The sequence below is a fragment of the Rhinolophus sinicus genome, chromosome 9 (assembly GCF_057876585.1).
Source record: "Rhinolophus sinicus isolate RSI-liver-muscle chromosome 9, RSI-T2T, whole genome shotgun sequence".
NCBI classification, from domain to species: domain Eukaryota; kingdom Metazoa; phylum Chordata; class Mammalia; order Chiroptera; family Rhinolophidae; genus Rhinolophus; species Rhinolophus sinicus.
The window spans coordinates 36,469,573-36,491,120 of record NC_142509.1 but is presented as its reverse complement, the minus strand read 5'-3'; the positions used below and the strand labels follow the sequence as shown (position 1 = coordinate 36,491,120).

Genomic DNA, 21,548 nt, shown 5'->3' with positions numbered 1-21,548 from the left:
AATTAGAATGTGATTTTTCTTTTTTTCTGTGTGGGCTTTTTGTGTTTTTGGCTAGACCTTTAATTTGTGAGTTGGAAAAGATGAATGAACATCATTTTGTTTCTGAGAGATGTTCTTAGTGGTTGTATTAGTTTGCTAGGGCAACTGTAACAAAGCACCGCAAACTGAGTGGCTTAAATAACACAAATGTTCTAGAGGCTAGAAGACCAAAACCAATGTATCGGCAGGGCTGGTTCCACCTGCGGCTGGGAGGACGCTGTTCTATGCCTCTCCCGTAGCTTCCGATGGTATGCTGACAATTTTGATGTTCCTTGGCTTGTAGAAGCATCACCTTGACCTCTTCCTTCACCTTCACGTGGTGTTCTACCTGTCTATTTGCCTCCAATTTCCCTTTTACAAAGATACAGTCATGTTGGATTAGGGCCCACCCTAATGACCTCATTTTAACTTGATGAGCTCCGTAAAGACCCTATCTCCAAAATAAGGTGACATTCTGAAGGCCCGGGGGTTAGGACTGCAACACATGAATTTGTGGGGGACACAATACAACCCATAACAGTTTTTTTGTTTGTTTGTTTTAAAAAATAATTTAGCTATCTTAAGTGTGGTGCTTTTAAGGGAAAGTCTACAAAAATGAATAGGAGGGTGTCCATAGAAACCATAAAGAAGTATTTTTTTTAAGTTAATACATTCATAGGATGAAAATGTCAAGAAACTCTTCTCGTCCCTAACTCAAAAGCCCAGCTCCAGAACTATTCCACTCATTCACCACCATAACACCTTAAAGAAGGTAGAGATAGGGTTATAGTAATGAGCCGAAGAGGTATGCCCGCAAACACTTTGTGAGTTTGAAAAGTTAACAGAACATTCTGGAAATGCATATTAAGAAACAGGTGATAGTTCTTGGATATCCAAGATGTTTCAAGGCAAGAAACTCAACCCTTGTTACTTGTGATGCCTGAGGGCCTGTGTCCTAAGCCCTTGCCTTTATTTTTCTTTCTGTTTTCCTTCTACTTTTTCCCTTTCCTAAAAACTCCATGTGGATTTAAAATGTCCCTACTTTCTTCAAACAGTTTGAATCCCTATCAGCCCATACTCAAAAAGTTTGATAATTAGGCCAATTAAAAAAAAAAACTTTAGGGCCGGCCCAGTGGCACAGACGGTGGGAGCTCCGTGCTCCTAACTCCTAGGGCTGCCAGTCTGATCCCCACATGGGCCAGTGGGCTCTCAACCACAAGGCTGCCGGTTCAACTCCTCGAGACCCGCAAGGGATGGTGGGCTCTGCCCCCTGCAACTAAAAATTGAACACGGCACCTTGAGCTGAGCTGCCGCTGAGCTCCCGGATGGCTCAGTTGGTTGGAGCGTCCTCTCGATCACAGGGCTGCCGGTTTGACTCCCACAAGGGATGGTGGGCTGCGCCCCCTGCAACTAGAAAACGGCAACTGGACCTGGAGCTGAGCTGCGCCCTCCACAACTAAGATTGAAGGGACAACAACTTGACTTAGAAAAAAGTTCTGGAAGTACACACTGTTCCCCAATAAAGACCTGTTCACCTTCCCCAATTAAAAAAATAATAATAGCTATTTTTTAAAAAAACTTTAAAATTAGTTTAAATATACAGTTGTACCTTTCAACGTTGCATTTTAATCAACATCTGTGTTGGTCAAGATGGTTTTGGATTGCAAACGATGGAAACCCAGCTTAACCTGGTTCAAGGAAAGAAGGGAGTTTATTGTGTCTCATAATGGAGAAGTAGGAGTAGCTTCAGGCACAACGGGATCCAGGGACCCAAAGGATGTCGTCAGGACTATTTCTCCCTCTTTTTCTCCGTCGATGTCTTTGCCTCGCTGTTCTCTAGGCTGGACTCACAGACTGGTCTCCCACTCCACATGGCCCCCACTTCCCAATGCTGTCTTAGCAACACCAGTGGCAAGGGAGTGTCTTTTTCCTACTATTTTTAATACAAATATGTGGAATTGCCTTGGCACTAAATCTATCAATGGGGCCTGGCAGTGAATCCTGTATTCCAATTGGCCAGACTTGGTCACATGCTCGTCTGGAGTGATGTGGATAGGAGATGGTCAGCATTCTCCCAGCCACATGGACTTGGAGAAGGGTGAAATTAAGGTGCTGTTATCTAAAGAAAGAGAGATGGGCTCTGGGCAGTCAAGAACAACCATTCTTCTGGAGCATAGATTTTTTTTTTAGAGCAGTGAAAATACTCTGAATGATATTGTAATAATAGATGTATGTCATTATATGTTTGTCCAAACCCAGAGAATGTACAGCAGCACCAAGAACCCTAGCGTAAACTATGGACTTCGGTGATAATGATGGGTCAATACAGGTTCATCAGCTGTAACAAATGTCCCATTTTGGTGTGGGATGTTGCTAATTGGGGAGGCATGCATGTGCAGGGGCTGGAGGGATATGGGAAACCTCTCTACCTTCCCCTCAATTTTGATGTGATTCTAAAACTGCTCTAAACAAATAGAATCTTAAAAAAGAACCCACAAAAAACTCTGTCCACCATGTCTGCCATCTTGAAAAATCTAATAGCTGCTTCAGCCATATTCTGGTGCTCTCTGCTGCATTAGATATTGCTGACCACTCACACCATGAAACTCGACTGCCTTAGCGTCCGTGATCTCTCCCTGCTTCTGCTTTGACCTCTCTCATTGACCTTTCTGAGGCTCGCTGAGTGCTCACCTCTTAGATAAAGAACCTCAGGGCTCTGCCCTTGGGCCCTGCTCTTCTCTCCTAGTAGTTTTATCCTCTCTTGTTTAATCCCCATCTGGATCCCCAAGCTGTAAACTCTAACTGCTTGCTAGCAATCTCTACTTGCATGTCCCATAGGTCCCTCAAAATTCCTTAGGATAGACTTATCTCGATGGCCTCCAATGACCATCTCCCATTATTAATACCTTTGTGTTGCCTTTCCCTGAGTCCTGTGTAGCCTTGTTAATGGATAGAATGTGGTGGAAACATCACCGTGTCAGTTGCAAGCCAAAGATTTAAGAAAGGCTGGAAGCTTCTGCTTTCATGTTCTTCGGAGCCCTGAACTACCATGCAAGAACCAAGGAGAGGCCGCTGGAGAGACCACATGGAGAGAAAGAAACACAGCTGTCCTAGCATCCCAGCTGAGACCAGCCCACAGCTGACCCATCAGCTGGTTAGAGCCACACAAGTGACAATTAACAAAACCAACAGAAGAGCAGAGCTCAGCTTGCAGCATCTTGAGAAATACAAAATGGTTGTTGTGTTGTCATTGCAGTTGAGGGTCGTTTGTTACATAGTAATAGATAAGTAAACATTCTCCAGATCTAAAGCCAAAGGCATTATCTTCCGCTTCAGACCTGTTTGTCTTCCTGAGGTCATAGTTTCATCTAATGGCACCATCACTCACCTAGGTACTCAAGCCAGAAACTGAGGCGTAATCCTCTACTCTCTCCCACCACTCCTATCCAACCAGCCACTATGGCATACTGGCTTGACCTCCTAAATATTTCTTGAATCTAAGTATTTCCCTCTTCTATTGCTCAACAACTTTGCTCTAGTTCAGATTCTGTTCTTATCTTCTCTCTCAACCTGTCTGTCTTCATACCTGCAGCCCAGTTCTTTGACCCATCTGCTAAACTGCTTCCAGAATGATCCCTGAGGAATGCTCACGCAGACATGGCAATTCTCTGCATAACAGGCTTCTGAGTTCCCTGCAGCCTATAGACTAAAGCCCAAACTCAACTATAAAAGGCTCTTTGAGATTGGCCTTCGTTATTTTTGCAATCCTACTGGTAACTACTTTTGACTTGCTATTATCAATCGAGGGTCAGACAGGAATCAGAAACTACACTAGTCATTAATGGAGATAATTTAGTATAAGTTGTTAACTAGGTATAAACGGGTTAAGGGTAAATAGAGAACTAAGGCATCAAAAAAGTAGCAACTGCAGGAAGCAACTCTCACTACGCCAAGGCAGGGGTGTCCAAACTTTTTTCAACGTTTTTCACCAAGGGCCATATGCGGTAAAATACACAAACGGGACAGAAGGGAGAGATTGCCGTAATTTAAACTTAGAAATGAGAAGAGGGGTCCCATGTTAATGAAACCCAAACTCCAAGGAGGGGGCTCTGCTCAGCTGGTGCTACTGTGGCTCAGCTTAGAGGGTGACCCTGTGGAGGCTCTTGCTGGTCCTCGTGTCTGGGAAGAGAGTTTGGTGTGATAAGGCTACAATTCCGTTTTGAAAAACTGCAAACTGGGTATCGCTGCTGCTCTGGGAAGGAAATGCAGATACCAGGGTGAAGTGTCGCTGGAATGAAGCTCATGGGAAACTTTTTCTTTCTCCAGCCTTGCAGGCTCCCTCTAGCACTTCCTGTTGCAGAGTCTGCCACTGAAACAGCTGGCAAAGCAAAGCAGACACGTAGTTTTGCAGTGCATCACGAAGCAGAGTACAGAACCTTAGGGTTGGAGCTGACAGACAGCGTCTTAATAACTGATGCACTTGCCTTGTTACTGTCCTTGGTCCTTGCTTTGCTCCCACCTATTTCAGGACATTTGCACGTTTTGTTTCCTCTTCCAGAAATGCAGTTCCCTCTTCTCTTTGCCTAGTTAACAACTAGTTTTCAAATCTCAGCTCAGTTATCACTTTCTCAAGGAAGCCTTCTTTGACTTCCCAAATGAGGTCAAATTCCTTTATAATAGGTTCTCTTAGCTTCTTTGTAGCATTGTCAATTACAGGTTTACATTTTGTGTAATTTTTTGATTAATACCCATTAGATCATAAGGTCATTAATCTCAACAGGAGGGACCATGTCCTGCCTCCCCCTGGATCTGTTTTTCTTAAACTTGTGTCCCTAACCTCTAACATAGTAGCTGGCACAAAGTAAGGACTCAATAAGTATTTGTCCAGTGGAGTGAGAAGTGTAGTATAAATGGCCAAGGGAAGGTCAATACCACGCCTGAATGGGAATTTTCTGAACCACCTGCTTCCAGTAGCATCCCTGTTGTGGGTGCACGGAATAAGTCTTCCTCCTGCCTCTGACCCTCAGTATCTCAGTTCCCATCCCCTGACACCAGTGCTACTTGGGTTGTCATTCCGAGATGCTCAATGTGTACACGCAAGCAAAACAGATTATATACTTTCACAGAGAGGTGCTTCATTCTTCTGAACAACTGTTTCACTGTAGGAAAGTACCATAGTTTAACCAGTCCTTTCTTCAAAGACATTTAGGTTGTTTCCCATATTTTGCTTCTATAAACAATGCTGCAATGAATAAGCTGGTGCATAGAATTTGTGTGCATATGTGCAGTTATAAACGTCCACTGAAACACCATCTTTTACTTAAGAGTTTATGCAGAGATGGCAGGAAGGATCTGGCTTGGATGCCTGGAAAGCACCTCAAAGAGTGGGTGTTTCTAGATCAGACCTCCACTTTCAGAATCTAGTACTCATCCAGTCCTAGTTTGCAACTAGAATGTGGGGGCCACTTTGAAACTGAACTGTTCCAACCAAGCTCTGAAGGCACTCATGCACTAACTACAATGTCTTAGGCCTCTTTGCTGCATTCTTCCATATTTGTTTCTCGTTTCATAACGTGACAGATTTGTAATTGTTTGCTGTCACCTACACTAGACCATAAACGAGTCTAGTGGATAGCAGTTAACAAGCCAGACGAGGGCCTTGTTCTTAAGGAATTTTTACTTTTATAGTTTTTGTAAGGATTAAATAATGGAAGTTATTAGCAAAGTGATTAGTCGGCAATTTAAAATATTTATATGTATACATATATAATACATATCTACGTATATAAACGCGAGGTTGGAAGATTCATTATTCTTGCCGTGACTATTTTTTCCCCCTCTCCCCGTCCCCATAGTTCCTTTTGAAAAGCTGACACTTAAACCTCCAAGCGTTCCAACGATGCGCCGCCAGTAGGGGGCAAGAATCAACCAGGCGTGCCTATTTCCTAAGCAACAGTCAAACAGCATTCTCAGGATGACTTTACAAAAGGGTTACCAAGAAGTTAATTTGCTTATTCTGTGTTAGTTCGTATAATAAATTATTATTGTAAGTGAGAGGTGGTAGTGACAGACCTATTGTGCAGCAATCATTAATTGAGAGCAATAGTTTTGTTCAGGTTACCGGGTGTGTGAGAGCAAAAAAGACGTGGAGCTGACTTGTGCTCACACTCCTTAGGATAAAAGGCAGTGGACCTGCCGAATTACTTGTAGTTTCATATTGAATAAAGTGCTTTGAGCAAGCATAACAAGCAATGCATACGCAAACATTTTTTTCTAGGATTGACTAGGTAACGAAAAGCTTTTCAAAGTGACAGAGAAGCCACTAGGTAAACTTCCTGGACCAAAACCACGCACCAAAAGGGTTTCGAAAATAGCTTCGGGCCCCTCCTAGTCCGACTTTGAAAGCAGGTGTGGGACGCATGCGCCCGGCCCACCCGCTGACCTGCTCGTGGACCCAGAGCTCCGACCTTCTTCCCGACAGACAGCAGGGGAGAAAGGGAGGAGGAACGGAATTCTCGCGAGGTCTTCCGAACGCCGGCGGAAGCAGTAGACACGTGACTCTCCTAAGCGGCCTTCGCTTTCCCCCTCCCCCTTCTCGGAAACCCGGCCCCCTCACCCCTCGCCCACCCCGGAGCCGCGGTAATGGACCGTTTGGGTTCCGGAATTCCCTCGGATCCAACCACTGGTACCGGGTCGGCGGGAGCCGGCGGAGTCCGTGCTTGGCGGCGAAGGCAGGGGGCGGTCAAGATGGGGGGGGGTAAATCATCTTCTTTCACCTAGGAGGGAGGCGGGGCGGAGAGGGGCGCTGGGCGGCGAGGTGGGGGAGGGAGGAAGTCATGTGGGGAGCGTGGCGCGCGGCGCCTCATCCGTCGCCCCACCCCCTCCCCTCCTGGCAGGGCGGGGGGGCTGGGGGGAGGGGCGTCAAGATGGCGGCGGGTAGGTAGGCAGAGCCGGACGCCGCTGCCGCTGCCGCCGCCACCACCGCCGCCTCCGCTCCGGTCTCCTCTGGTTCTTCAAGCTCTCGCCGCCCGGGAGAAGCTGTTCCGGCGTCGCATCCCGCGGGGAAAGTAAGTCTTTACCTCAGCCCTCTTCTGCTTCCACACTCGCCCTCCCGGACAGCCTCCCACTCCCACCCTCCTTACGGGGCCGTGTGGGGCCGGGCTGGGGGGGGGCCGCCACCTCACCCGGGTCTGGGGCCTCCCTGGCCGCCCCCTCAGCTGCGCGACCCGGGGCGCTCGGGGGCATGGTCTCGGCGCTGGCTCCGGAGTGCTCGCTTCCTCCGCCCGTCAGCGCCGGGCCCTGCGGTCGCCGCGCGTGGGACTCTCGGGCCCCGGGGGCTCCGCTGTCCCCGGCAGGAGGCACCCCCTTTGGGCGGGGAGGCAGGGGCTGCGGACGCCGGCGCCGCTTCGGTCGCCCTCCCGGTTTTCCCCGCTCGACCCCTGCGCTGCGAGGTATGGGACGCGCAGGAAAGTGAGCTCCACGATCCTTCAAAAGTCCTCCTGCCGGGGCATTGCCGCCGGTTTAGAGCGAGTGCAGGAGGCGACAGGGTCGCCCCAGAGGGGGACCCCGCACCTGCAGCTCCCGGTTACCTCGCTCTCGGGGCGGTGGGAGAGGCACGAGGGACACGTGGGGGCCGCCTTCACGCCTCACCCGGCGAGGAGATGAATTTTGCCACCAGCGAGCTCGCTCGCCTCCCAGACCTTAAGCATCTAGGTGGAGGCGCGGGGTGGTGAGGGATTTGCTTACTTTGCAAGTGTTTGGCGTAACTAGTCTCTAAAGTTCCCCAATGCGCTGTAGCTGGTGGTTTCCCAGAAGTGGCTTGGGGTCAGTCTAACCGCGGAGCAGATTTGGATGTTCCTGAGTCCTTGTGATTGTTTCTTTCCTGACCCTGCCATCCAGCTCCTCCCCTTTCCAGCCCGGCTTTGTGCTGCTGTTTGGTTAATGTTTGCGGACCACTAACTTGATCCTCGCGCAGAGAAGCTCTTTTTATGTGCGTGCTCCGTGTACTGTGGGAGGCTTTTGTTTTGGGGAGTCGCTGGTTGAGAAACGTGGGAAAAGAACGGACGAGAAAATGAGTGAAATAAAGCAACGTTTTTATCCATTGAATTGCGCAGCCAATTGTAACCGCACCCGGAAGTTTGTACTGAACACGTGTTGATGAGGGAAGGTTAAAAACTGGGTCCCCTTTGACCTTTGAAAGTTGATTATTAGCAGTTTATGTTTCATATTCGCTAGACAGTCCGAATTAGAGACGGAGTGGGGCTTTTCCGGAGTCGGCCAGGAGGGTCCAGGACGCTGTCAGAACCAGTTGCCCGGTGCAGATAGACTTAAACCTGCAGACGCTTAAACCAGCTCACAGTGCAGACCGATTCCATTTTCCCCCAGTTATCAGAACTGATTTTCGTAAGCTGTTGGGGAAACCATCACCATTGCATGAATGATAGTTTTGACAGCATTTCTAGGATAAAATGCAGGATTTGCTGCTGGTTCCTTGAGTGGGACATTAATTTTGCAAGCAAGGGAGCATTTTATTTTCACGTTTGAAGAAGTTTTCAAAATTGACCTTATCAGAGAGGGCATCTTTACCGTTTTCTTTGCCTTGTGTGTTTTATCTTCCGATCTAACTGTATTCCCACACAATTCTCTTCAGAATTTTAAATGTATTTTACTTCAGTTTCTGGTGTTAAAAGAGGAGGCTTAGTGGCTTACAGTTTGTTCATTCATTTATTCATTCGTTTATTGAATGCGTATTATAAGGGCTTTGCTGAGATTACCATTTAAAAATGGGCGGTATGTGGAGATTTTTTTCATGCTTTTTAAAATCATGTGCCTCAAAGATTTGAGCTACAGATACATTTTGGCATTTCTTAATCTCCAAGTTGAGCTTTCGAGTCCTGCCACCTGTGAAGGATGAGAACACTCAGATCCAAGGTCTGGTCCTACCTTGTGACCTTTTTGTGAGGCTCTGTGGGTTCCCACGCTTTGCCTGCCTAAAGTTGATGTAAAGATACTTCCTGAGAGGAATTGCTTTCACATTAAATAGCCGATTAATAACCAAAACGATGTAATCCTAAAGTTTTTGCAGTGCTCTTTGTTTTTAATGCTAATCGACATTCACTTTGATGTGGTTAAATTTACTAAGTATTAATGTCCACCTTGGGATATCACTGAAATTGTAGATGGTAAAGATAGGCTCTTTAAGAACAGAAAGTATTTTATGAATAAGGTGGTACAAAACCCATCAAATTAACTTGCTTATTTATTTTTTGGTGGCAGTGTATAGCACAGCATTGTCAAGCCTTATTAGTGCATCTCACAGTAAGAAACACGTTTTACGTTGTGATCTAGTACATATATTCACATAAAACTGAAAAACTCATTTCGTGAAATGTTGATCCTCTACATGCCTGCGCACTAATTTTCTGTTCTGTACTGAAATATTTAAAACTACTGGTCATGGTGGACTAAATTGATTTGACAACTCACTGTGTTGTGGTCAGCAGTTTGAAAACTACTGATACAGGGTTAAGAGTACAGAATCTTGGAGGAATGTGGTGGTGTCAGACCTCCTGGGTTTGTAATTTTGCTCCATCCTGGCTTTGTTGTTACCTTATTAACACTCTCTAAGCCTCAGTTTCTCATCTGTGATTAGGGGGTAATGGGTAGCATTCATTCATGGGCTGTCTTGAGGGTTAAAGGAGAAAAAAGTCCAACCATATACTAAATCTCAAGACTAGCCATGTGAATTTGATGTAGTGTTCAAGAAAATTTGTTCATTTCCCCCACTGATTCTTTCCTGTGTTTCTTTTGTAAGGCATTTTTGAAACTTTGTAATCTGCATATTCCTTTGTGTATCCATTCTTCCTATAGGTTTTGAATGAGAGGAGGAGGGGCACTTCACTGAGCAGTTGCTCCCTGTACAGGTTACACCTGAAACTAATGAAAAAAAAATACAGATTATATCCTTTTAGGTAAAGAAAACCCTCTGCAAGGAACTTTGTACCGACCTTTCTCTTCTGTTCTTCAGGAACCAGCACTCATTAGACACTTAATAAATACTTGTTGATGGACTGACTATATCAGCTAAATTCTAAGTGGATCATTATCCTTCAGATTCTTAAATTGTATGTCAGTCATCACATCTGGGCTGCATGAAAGCAAAGTTGAAGCTGAGTCAAAAATCAGACATGTTTATCATTATTGAGTAACAAGAAAAAAACTTTTGTTACTAAGTTCTGGCAAAATACTTGCTAAGTGGTATTTTCTGTGCACGTTTAAAGATGTCTACCAGTTTCCTTGAGACACACTAACGGATTAACTAGACAAACTGGATGTGTGACACTTTTAGGTAAAAAAGGGAACTAGTCGGGCTGGGCCTGGTGGCTCAGGTGGTTGGAGCGCCGTGCTCCTACCGTTGAGGTCGTTGGTTCGATTCCCACATGGGCCGGTGAGCTGCGCCTTCTACAGCTAAAACTGTGAACAACGGCTCTCCCTGGAGCTGGGCTGCCCTGAGCAGCCGCGTGCTGGTGGGCTACCGTGTGCTACCAGAAGCTGCCGGTGGCCAGCGTGAGTGGCCAGCAGCCAGTGTGAGCGGCCGGCAGCCCTCGTGAGCAGCCGGCAGGCAGCGAGAGCTGCTGTGAGCTGTTGTCCCACTGCCTCAGCTGGGGGAGCGCGAGGCTCATAATACCAGCATGGGCCAGGGAGCTGTGTCCTACACAGCTAGACTGAGGGACAACGGCTTGAACCGGAATGTGGAGGGGGGGAGAAGGGGAAAAAATAAAAGGGCACTAGTGTTTTATAGAACTTATTTGGAAGTTAATTATTGGATAGATTGCTACCAAATAGTTTGTATTCTGTGATACAAAGTTGCATCAGTGATATGGAAGAAAACATTTTTTGGACATGATACTAATGTTTATCAAAATGATAGTAACTAACATTTATTTCAAGTAATACAGCAATCCTATGAGGTAGGTTCTGTTTTTATTCCCATATGAAGAGGAGGAAACTGAGTCATAGAACTTACTACTTGATCATGTTATACTGCTAGTGGGTGATGTAGCCAATATTTGAACCCAGGTATTCTGCTTGCCTCTAGTCTTCTCAGAGTCTTCTCAGCCTGTGTGGTATGCTGCCACCACTGTGAAGCCATCCCTTGCATGTGCCCAGAGCTATAAAGACCTGTTTTAGGTCTCAACAAGGGGAACCTTGTCCTCCTCGGTAGGTTTCAGTGTAGATATTCTCAGTGGGAACTGGATCCTTTCATTCTTCTGATTGGCTATTGTTTCTCAGGATTCTCTTCCTGCCAAGGATGGCTCTTAGTTTCTCTCTACTACTGTGTCCTTGTTTTTTATTTATCATCGTCGCTTTCATAGTGTACTATTTTTAAATAGGTGATATTTTTCAAATGTGTTCGTAATAAAAATGGAGCCATTTTGTTGTCCATTGTTTGAGATGGAATCAACTCTGCTGTTAGTAACTTTTGGGTTTGTTAGATTGAATGAATTTTGAGTAGGTCACTGGTAGTGTCATCTGAAGTCTATGAAATCCTTTGTAGACACACTGTAACACAGTTCTCTTACACCTAACAGTATTTGCATTTATATTGTGCTTGGTGGGTTCAAAGTGAAAATGTTGTTTTCCCTCTCAGGAATAAATCCTACTTATTTGTAAAGTGAGGAGAAGATTAGATAATATAACCTTTTAAGGACTGTCACTTCAGAGCACTGAAATTATGTGAGGCTGTAGTAGTTTCAGAATGAACATGATTAAATAGTCAGGGTTTTTACCTGATGGAGTTAGAGAATGACACAGACGTTTCCTCTCTATCTTTTCCCCCTTCTCACTGCAAAAAAAAAAAAAGTGCAAGTAGAGAATTTGTGCCCAATTGGCTAAAAGAAAGTATCCCTAGATTTTGTTTGTGTGTAAAATGTATATAAAATTAAAAAATCTTTCTCTTTAATAGCTTATAAAAGATAATGTCTTACAGACATTGTCACTACTAAGTCACTACTCAGATCAGCGGTCGCAAGTTGTGATTCCTATGAATGAATTTTGAGTAGGTCACTGATAGTGTTATTTATAACTTACCATCATTTCTTGTATGAACACCAAGTTTCTCCCCCAACTTCCTCCCTTCCACGGTAATATTTTTGTAATTTTAATGCTCATGATTCAGAAAGTATATTTCTTTCTTTCTTTCTTTCTTTCTTTCTTTCTTTCTTTCTTTCTTTCAAGTTAAAGTTTATTGGGGTGACAATGGTTAGTAAAGTTACATAGGTTTCAAGTGTACAATTCTGTTACACATCGTCTATAAATCACATTGTAATACATCATCTATGTATCACATCTATATACCACGCAGAGTCAGTTCTCTTTCCATCACCATATATTTGCAAAAAGTATATTTCAAAAAGCTCTCATGAATTCGCTAACATTTTTCAGTGATTTTTTTTTTTTTTTTTTTAATTTCATGAGTTAATGACTCTTCTGGACTTTTGAGTATAATTAGACAGGGCTTGGTACACACATATCTGATGGATTGATTCATGGTCTCAGGCCCTCCAAGGGTTAGGTGGTCTGTAGCTTTAGGAGTCACTGATTTCAAACAGTGTACTTTTTTTTCAAATGTAAATAAATCATTATTTCCAATATTTTAAAAGATGACATTTTGATAGTCTTAAGTTCTATTATTAATAATTTAGGTCAAGGTTAGCCCACAGCAAGTGGGCAAGACCTCCTATTCCCACAGGTCATTGGTCCTAATGAAGTATTTTATGGGTTAAGGTGTTTTTAAAACACTGGTTTAACTCTCTTGGTACATATTTGTACTGTGTACTAGGATGGTTTGTAAAGTATGGTCAACTATGTCTATATTAGAAAAAATGCATCCTCTTTATTGTAAATCCATGTTGGACATTTCTCCTGTTTGTCTCTGGCATTCATTTCCTTCATACTATTGTCATCTTGCTGTCTAATATTCCATCCCCCTTCCAATTTTAAGTATTGAAATTTCAAGGTTACCAACACTTAATTGATCTACTCATTGGAAAGAATGCATGGGCTTTGGGAGTTTGAACAATCTAGATCTGGGTGAGTGACCTTGGGCAGGTAATTTAAGCTTTCTGAGCTGCAGTTTCATCTCTAAAATTATAATACCTGTCTTGCTTAGGGTTGTTGTGAGCTTATGATGTATACGAAGACCTAATACTATGTCAGGCTCGTAAAAAGATAATCAGTCACTATCAATTCCATTCCCTTCCTCCTTCCTGCTCAAAATGTTTTCTTTCTTAGACTTCTTTTCCTTTTTCTGAAAAAATTTGGGGAAATCTCCTTTGTGCTGTCTGTCTTTCCTCCCATCCTTTAAATAGTAGGTCTGCTCTTAGTTTCATTTCTGGATATCTGTGATTTTCTAACTTAAACTCATGTTTCTGTTAAAACTTTTTTCTAAATGATACACAAGCTTGTGTGACATAGACCTACCGAGTCGAGGGTTCTTGTTAAATATCTTGCTTTAATCTAAACCAGTAGATGTGTGTTGGAAGTCACGGTCGTGGCATTCTCGGCTCACACCTTTCTTTTTGTAGGACATAATGAAACACTGACATTTAATTCTGTCGCGTAGCCCGAGAACAAATGGACTAACTGAAAATTAGTGTATTATGTAACATAAAATTAGTTTTTTGAGAAAAACAAGCAGAGGTTTCCCATAAGTATGTTTGTATATATAAATTGGTTATTTCAGATAAGTTAATGAGAAAGTTTAAATTGAGAAAGCTCTGTTAAGCTTTTGCTCCATTTTGATGGCAGAATACTCTGATCTGGCTCCTAAGAGTACAGTTAGGAAACCCCAACCTAAAATGTATTTGCTTACTGCTAAGTAGGCATTTCCCCCCCAAGTCCACATAACTCATCATTTAGGTTTTCTGGGCTCAACTTCTGTTTACTTTCTTTTGGCTTAACTCTAAATTATCCATCAACTCATGCTTTTCTGTGTGTGTGTTTCATAGTTTCCCTTCTGCTTTGAGCTTTTATTTAAACCTGGTCTTACGAAGTCTCCTTCCTAAATATCTTGGAATCCATTATTCCTTCTTTCTCTTTACACCTCGCTGTTGTAGCACCTCTCTCTCCTGGTATGCTGTAACAGTTTCTTAAGAAGTCTCCCTGCTGCTGGGTGGAGAGGGTGCCAGTGTCTTTCACGCCTCCATGAACTTGAATACACTGTCCAGAAGATCCTTGTCAACCTGGTGACTCCTTCCTTGAGACTCAGGTCCACTGGCATCTTTGTAACTTTTCTGCCTTGGCGAAGTGCAGTGCATCCTGTGTTCCCACAGCATTTTGTAGACCGGAATCTTGGTGTGAGTTACATGCTTCGCTGCCGTTTCTGCATTAATGTGGACTTTTGGGGATCAGAGACGGTTCCTCCTTTTTGCCTGACATCTAGCAGATTCTTCATAACTAATGAATGGATCTGGGTGAAAATGTTGCTTTATATTTAGGAGAGAGTTATTTGTCATTGTAAGTTTTTTATGCTAATATTTAATACTTTGTTCTAAAGATGGTGGAGCCAGGGCAAGATTTACTGCTTGCTGCTTTGAGTGAGAGCGGAATTAGTCCAAATGACCTCTTTGATATCGATGGTGGAGATGCGGGGCTTGCAACTCCAACACCCACTGCTTCAGTTCACCAGGTAAGAGTCTTCCAAGGCTTCTGTAAAAAGGAGGCTTTTTCTTAATTTTAATTTCTACTTATAAAAGTAGGTATTATTAAGCCTTAATTTTAAATATGCATGTGAATATTATTTTTATGTCGAGTCTTCAATTCATGATGTGGAAAAACATTTGCAATGAAAATCAAGACATTTTTTGCTTTGGTATAAGTAAGAAACCAATTGTTTATAGAGTCTTGCGGGAGACAGTTTATTGCCCTAATAGTTGTCTTTGTACTTTGTAGTAACATTTTTCTGAGGTTTCACTATACACATTATCTAAAGGCAAAAATAAGATTCTGGTGGTAGTGTAGTTTTTGTGAAAATGTTATGCCTGTAAAGATTGTTACTTTATATATACTTGGTACCACTGATTTTACATTCCGTTAATGTAAAGCTTTACTTTTTTTTTTTTTTTTTTTTTAAATAAATACATCTCTTGTTCTTGAAACGGAATTCATTGCTGTCATTCTTTATTTCTTTTTCTATATTTTTTCTCAACAGTCTGTGCCACTTAGTACATTAGAACTAGGTTTGGAGACTGAAGCAGCAGTTCCTGTTAAACATGAACCAGAGACGGTACCTACTCCAGCACTATTAAATGTTAGGGTAAGAATTACTTAGAGTTGGCATTATTACTAAAATAGTTGAGGATTGTAGTAAGAAAGTAACTTGATGTGAAACAGTTTTATCTCCTAGTTCTGCTTTTGCTACTTCTTTCCCAATAGTCTACCCTCACCTCCTACTTTGTAAAACCCATTTGTTTCATTCTTATGGTAGTTATATTGGTCAAAAGATAAATTGGCTAAAACCGAAATTTATTTTCTTTATGGCAAATAATAAAGAAATTCATGAAGTAAAGATGGAACTATACATTATCCACAACACTTTTCATTTTTACTTATTTATTTCGGCTTTTGTCCATTGGTATATATAATTTTTATGTGATTATAATTGTGCTTTAAATATGGAGTTCCTCTGACCTTACTTTAAAACATAGCAATTATGAACTTAAGCCTAGTGGTATAAACATTATTGGACAAACTGGTTAAAATTTGATAACTTGTCACAAATTATTGTTGAGAGTTTTATTTAAAGGTGATAAATAGTATCTAGAAGATTCTTGTTACAAGAGTCATGGCGAAATAAAAAAGCTCATGGAAGAAAGGTAGTAGAAATATACTTAAATTTATAAAAGTATCGCAGTTATACTTTAGTCACGGTCATATTGTTATCCTCAAATCTTGACTTTTTTGCATTTTTTCCAGCATTAAAAATGCTGTGTAGCTTTGTTTTAGGCTCAAAGGTAGCACCTACACGATCACCAGTATTTGTAATTTACCTGGTTGGATCATTTGTGTGACACAGGAATTTAAAATTCTGCTTGGTGGTTTTATCTTGTTAACGTTTTAAATACTAGTATAGTCTGTGTGACAACAAAGCCTGGACAAAAATCATAGAATGTTAGAGAGGGAAAAGGGTCCTCAGAGAGCCTGGGCCTCCAGAGGTGAAGAGGTTTACCTAAGGGTATCTGCCTAGTCGGGTGGGCGTGCTGGGATTAGAAAGTCTTTCTGGTCCTGTTCCTTGTGCTATCTAGGGTCACTGTATATCACAGCTTAGGATAGTCCCATTTTATGCTTGCTATCCCCAACAGTTACAGAAAATGGCGCACTACATACAACTATACCTTTTTTTCCTCAGTGGTGTGTTTTAGCTTGCTAGTTTAATTAAAAACAAAGTGCCAATGCTTAGATAAGAATAAAAGTCTATTTTAGATTTTTTAGATGGCTTACTGTGTTTATGGATATAGACTACAGTAGAGAATAAAGCATTTTTCAGTGGTGTGATGCATATGGTTTTCTTTTTTAGCAGCAGCCTCCATCTACTACTACTTTTGTGCTGAATCAAATAAATCAGCTTCCAACCTTGGGATCTACAATTGTAATGACTAAAACACCACCTGCAACGACGAATAGGCAAACCATCACTTTAACCAAGTTTATCCAGACTACTGCAAACACGCGCCCTTCAGTGTCAGCGCCAGCAATACGGAATGCCATGACCTCTGCTCCTTCAAAAGACCAGGTTCAACTGAAGGACCTACTAAAAAATAATAGTCTGAACGAACTCATGAAACTGAAGCCACCGGCTAATATTGCTCAGCCAGTTGCAACAGCAGCTAGTAAGTCTCTCTGTTTTCAGTGGTGTCAGCTGTCTGCCTTTGGTAAGATTTGTCTCTGCTTTTAAGGGTTTGCTTGGGTCTTAAGAGAACTGGACATGAAAGAGGTAATAACTTCATCACTCTCTACACTTAACACTGTTTATACAATTCAAGAGAAGCAAAAATTTAGAAACCTTAGTATTTAGCTTTAAAATGAAGTATGGAATCACCAAGTGGCTTCATTGACATGAGATCTCAGTTTTATATATTGTGAGCATTTTTCCCAGTCCTTTAAATCAGTGCTTCTCAAACTTTATGTGCCTATAAATCATTGGGGATCTTGTTCAAAAACAGAATCGGATTTAGTAGGTCTGCAGTGGGGTCTGGGAGCCTGCATTTTAACAATAACCTTTTTGGAGTTATTGTTGCTGGTGGTCCTTGGACCATGTTTGAGACAACAGTCTTTGTGTACTTTGATACTTTGACACTTTGACTTATGCAGTTTTACGATTTTGCCTGTCATTGGCTTCATTGCTGTGGATAGTTGGGTTTTTAGTAAATTCTCTTAAAGTACATGCACTCTCGTTATAAAATAATTCATGTTTCCCTGAAGAGTGAACACCCATAATACTTAATTTTTGCGTTATTGAGATATAATTTACGTACCATAAAATTTACCCTTTCAAAGTGTACAATTCAGTAGATTTTCGTATATCCACAGAGTTGTGCAATTGTCACCACTAGCTAATCCATAATACTTTAAGGATAGGTTTAGATTTAAAGGGGAAAAGCTCAACAATGGTTTGATCACACCTTTTTAGGAATTCATTTGTGCATAAAGGATATAGATTTTATAGATAGTTTTTCTGCCCTGGAGTGGCTTTTTTGTTGTTGCTCATTCATTCTACACTTATTTAGAATGATACATAAATATCATTGTGTCTACTGTGTGTCGAGCACTGTTCTGGGGTTTTGAGACTAAGGCTGGGAAGAAAACTTGAAATTTCTGCCTTCATGGAATTGTCATTCTAGTGGAGGAAACAGTATGTTATATAGTATGTCAGATGGGGGTAAGTGCTACGGTGAAAAATGGAAAATGGGGTATGGGGCAGGAAGAGGTTATAACTTAAAGTGGAGTGCTCAGAGCTTTGTGTTTAATAAGGTAGTTTTTAGGGGTAAAATAGAATTCATCTCTTTTTTAAACTTTGGCTTTATATCAAATTTTAGTAGTATAGTTTTAGAAATGGAAAAATGTGAACTCTTAAGAGGGATATTCTTTCTTTCCCTTCTCCACTGAACTCAGTCTTTGAGTCCCTGTCGTAGTAACGGTGATGGGCACTGTTGGCGATGCTAACTCTGACCTTGGTTATATCCTGATCTGACCACTATTTTTTATCGTTGCATAGGAATAGGTGCCTTTTTCTTTTTTAAGAAGTTTCTTGGGGTTGTAGTTTTGGATTATGGGGATAAAATGGAGCTTTATGCTGATTTATACTACACAGTATGAGTGTAGCTGCTCATCAGGCCCTTGGAACGAGGCAGTGTGTATTGAATAGCTAGTCCCCCTTCCAAAGGACTTTATTTTTCTGACTGGGAGGTAAGTTTTCATACCTGATACAGACCAATATAGAATTTTGTAGCAGAATTGACTGCTTGGAAATTATAATGTGCTTGTGTTTGTAAAGTAGAGGGCATGGGGCACTCCAAAGGGAGGGGCAAGAAGTGTTTGTAGGATGGTTGTCGAAGTAACTTTGTCTCCAGTGACAGATGCAATTAAAAGTCAGGTGACCTCATCTTTATATTTGGGTCTATACTGTTATGCCCTTATGGCTATAATTTTATTCTCCATGTCATTGCCCTGAAGTAACTACAACTTGGCAGCTACGTGCTGGTTGTGAAATCATTTTATTTTATTTTATTTTTTTAAATAACAAAACTTTATTATCTTACAGTTCTGTAGGTCAGAAGTCTGACACTGATTCCATAGGCGGAAATAAAGATTTTAAAGCAGGACTGCTCGCAGTCATTGTAACTGTCTTAATACTGACTTCCGTTTTCTGCTGTGGAGAGCAGGACTGGCCCAGACCTTGCTACAGTGCAGGGCAGCCCTTGGAATGGTTCCTGGGAGACAGGGGGTGATCCGCAGTTAGTGGAAGCTGCTTTTCATTCAAGTTTTTGGATTTAGTGAGGAGACAGACTGCTGCTTTTAAGTGAGCGGCTCTCTGAGTATGCCACTCCTTAGATCAGCATATGCTTTCCTAATTTAAAGAAGAAGGGCATATGCCATTGTGAGGAAAGAGTTTAGAGAGCACAACAGAGAACAGGATAGACGTGGACCTGGACGAGGAATATCTAGTACAGTAACATCTCCCAGAGCCAGTGTAATCATTTTTAAAAGACGAACGACCGCAAATCAAGGCCATCCTTGTATGGAAGCCTGAGAAACTTTTGTCAGGTGAGGCCAGGACTGAAAAAGAAACAGGGTAAGTAATGTTGAAGATAAGCAAATGTTTGTATTATAGGAAAGGGTCACCTTTTTACTGAAAGGGAAGAACATTAAAAGTGTGAAACTGCAAAGAGCAAGGTGTTACATGTTCTTTTATTTCTTATCTGTGTGGGTATTGCCCCTTTGGAGCCCTTAGCCCTTTGGGTTTCTCTTTGGGTTTTGATCCCTTGTTGAGTTCAGTCCTGTCACTCGTCTATGAGCTGTTCACTGGCTCTCCCACAGTCTATGAAACAAATCTATTATCTCTGTTGCAGCTTTCTTATTTGGTCAACACTTTAACCCTAGTCATTTTAGAGTCCCAAGTGACAGGCCTCCCAAATCCTGCCCATCTTTTGGTAGAAAGACAAAATGCTGATCCGTGCCCCTGGAGTGATTTTCACACTGTGGTCTCAGAAACCCCAGGTGCTGGAGTGCTCTGGGGACACTGAAGATGGAGGCCAGTTCCAGGGGCCCTGGACTCCTTGGCCAAGCAGGTCTGCTTTGGTCGCTGTGCAGATTGAGGGCTCCTATAGCTGTTTCTCAAGAGTGTGCAAACCACCGGTACAGGAGAAGAAAAGGTTCCTTGTTGGGATTTGTAGTCTGAGGGAAGGGGAAAATAGAGTTGCCGTTTGTTTTCCTTCCAGAAATAATTATTTTGCCATGAAAATTAGTAAGTACCATTAGATTTGGTGAGATTGAGTCTTTCTTGGTGAGGGCACCAGGTTTGTTTGTTTGTTTGTTTGTTTTTTAATGAACCAAGTAAGGTATCTCAAAGTAATGCTGGCTCTTGGTATTTGTGTTGAAATAAACTTTCAAATACCTGGTTAAGGTGGGGTTTTTTGATAAATAGTTTTCAAATTTTCTGTGCACACATTTCCTGTTAAATTACTTGTTTTCTAAGGTTAATTCTTACTTCCATAATGGTACATAGCTTTGAATATTTTCATCCTTGTGCTGAATTTAAGTCAGTGATAAGCAGAGTGGTGTTTTTCAGTTTGTTAAGTGGGTAAACTTTATTGAGTTTTTAAAAATATAGGAAAAGAAATTGAGATTTTGTTCTAATATGTAAATTGATTCTCCCCTTCAGCTGATGTAAGCAATGGTACAATAAAGAAAGAGTCTTCTAATAAAGAAGTAGCAAGAATATGGATAAATGACATGAAAATGAGGAGTTTTTCCCCAACCATGGTGAGTTTCAACAGCTGTCTGTATTTTTGTGTGGTATGAAAGTACACTTGGCTAAAAGAGCTCTAATATAACCCTCAGAAAACTTTGGGTGGAGGTGGGCTACTTAGCTACATAAACTAATGAATAAGCATTAAACTTCACTGGAATAAACTAGTATGTACTAACCAGGGTGATTGTAACTTGCATAGTTGATGGGATGGATGTAGTATTACATTCAGTATTGGCGTCTTTTTATTGTGAATCTCACCTGATCAGAAAAAATATATTGTGGAGTTAAGTATATGGTAACCGTGTTCATTTTAGGATTGAACCTGACTCTATGGCTATTTATGAGCTATCAGAACACATAATGGTCTGGGTGTGAGTAATTACATATTTTTCTCTTACATTTTGGAAATGCTATGTGCTTCAAGGCGATTGATTCCATATATTTGTTTGAGAACTATGCTGCGTATAATACTGAGTGTGTGTGGTAGTTGCTACAAGAAGTATGCTGCGTGGCTTCCCCTTGAAGAGACACACAGTTTGACAAGCACATGTTTTAAGTAATAAGATACATTGTGATGCTCACAAGGGTTATGTGTGAGTTTGGAGGAAGGCGAGGTCGCCCTGGCCTGGGAGACTTCGTTTTATGGCAGAGGTGTAATGGAATGTGGGTGTTGAGTATGGAGAGACCTCGAGAGGGCATTTTAGGAAGGGAGCTAAGGCATTAATAGGCACAGAGGAGGCATGGCTGTGTGCTTAGGTGACACTAAGCCGAGACACCTGGCTTGCAGTAAGAAGTGGCAGTGGTCAATTTGGGCTCTGTGTACGGTCCGGAGTTGCGTTTGAAGGACTTTGGACTTGGTGCAGCGGCACTGGGGGTGGGAGGGACCTGTTAGTGATTCAGGGTGAGTCAACGGTAGCGAGGAGAGGAAGAGGGGGTAAGTAATCCAGAAGGGAAGGACTCAGGGGCTACAGTAAGGGGACTGGGAAGAGAGAGGAAAGAC

General features: G+C 42.1%; 1 protein-coding gene across 2 annotated transcripts in view; it reads left to right on the top strand.

The window, feature by feature from the left end:
* Window positions 1-6,568: 6,568 nt before the first annotated feature.
* SBNO1 (strawberry notch homolog 1) overlaps window positions 6,569-21,548 on the top strand; it is a 43,881-nt gene continuing 28,901 nt past the window's right edge. Inside the window, exons 1-5 of one of the 2 annotated variants that reach the window (XM_019734050.3) lie at window positions 6,569-7,085; window positions 14,576-14,707; window positions 15,230-15,334; window positions 16,598-16,907; window positions 20,459-20,559. In XM_019734050.3, coding sequence (XP_019589609.2) covers window positions 14,576-14,707; window positions 15,230-15,334; window positions 16,598-16,907; window positions 20,459-20,559 — 648 coding nt within the window. In that variant the 5' untranslated portion in view covers window positions 6,569-7,085. Of the gene's footprint in view, window positions 7,086-14,575; window positions 14,708-15,229; window positions 15,335-16,594; window positions 16,908-20,458; window positions 20,560-21,548 lie in introns of both variants that reach the window. The other variant, XM_019734049.3, reaches the window with a different exon arrangement.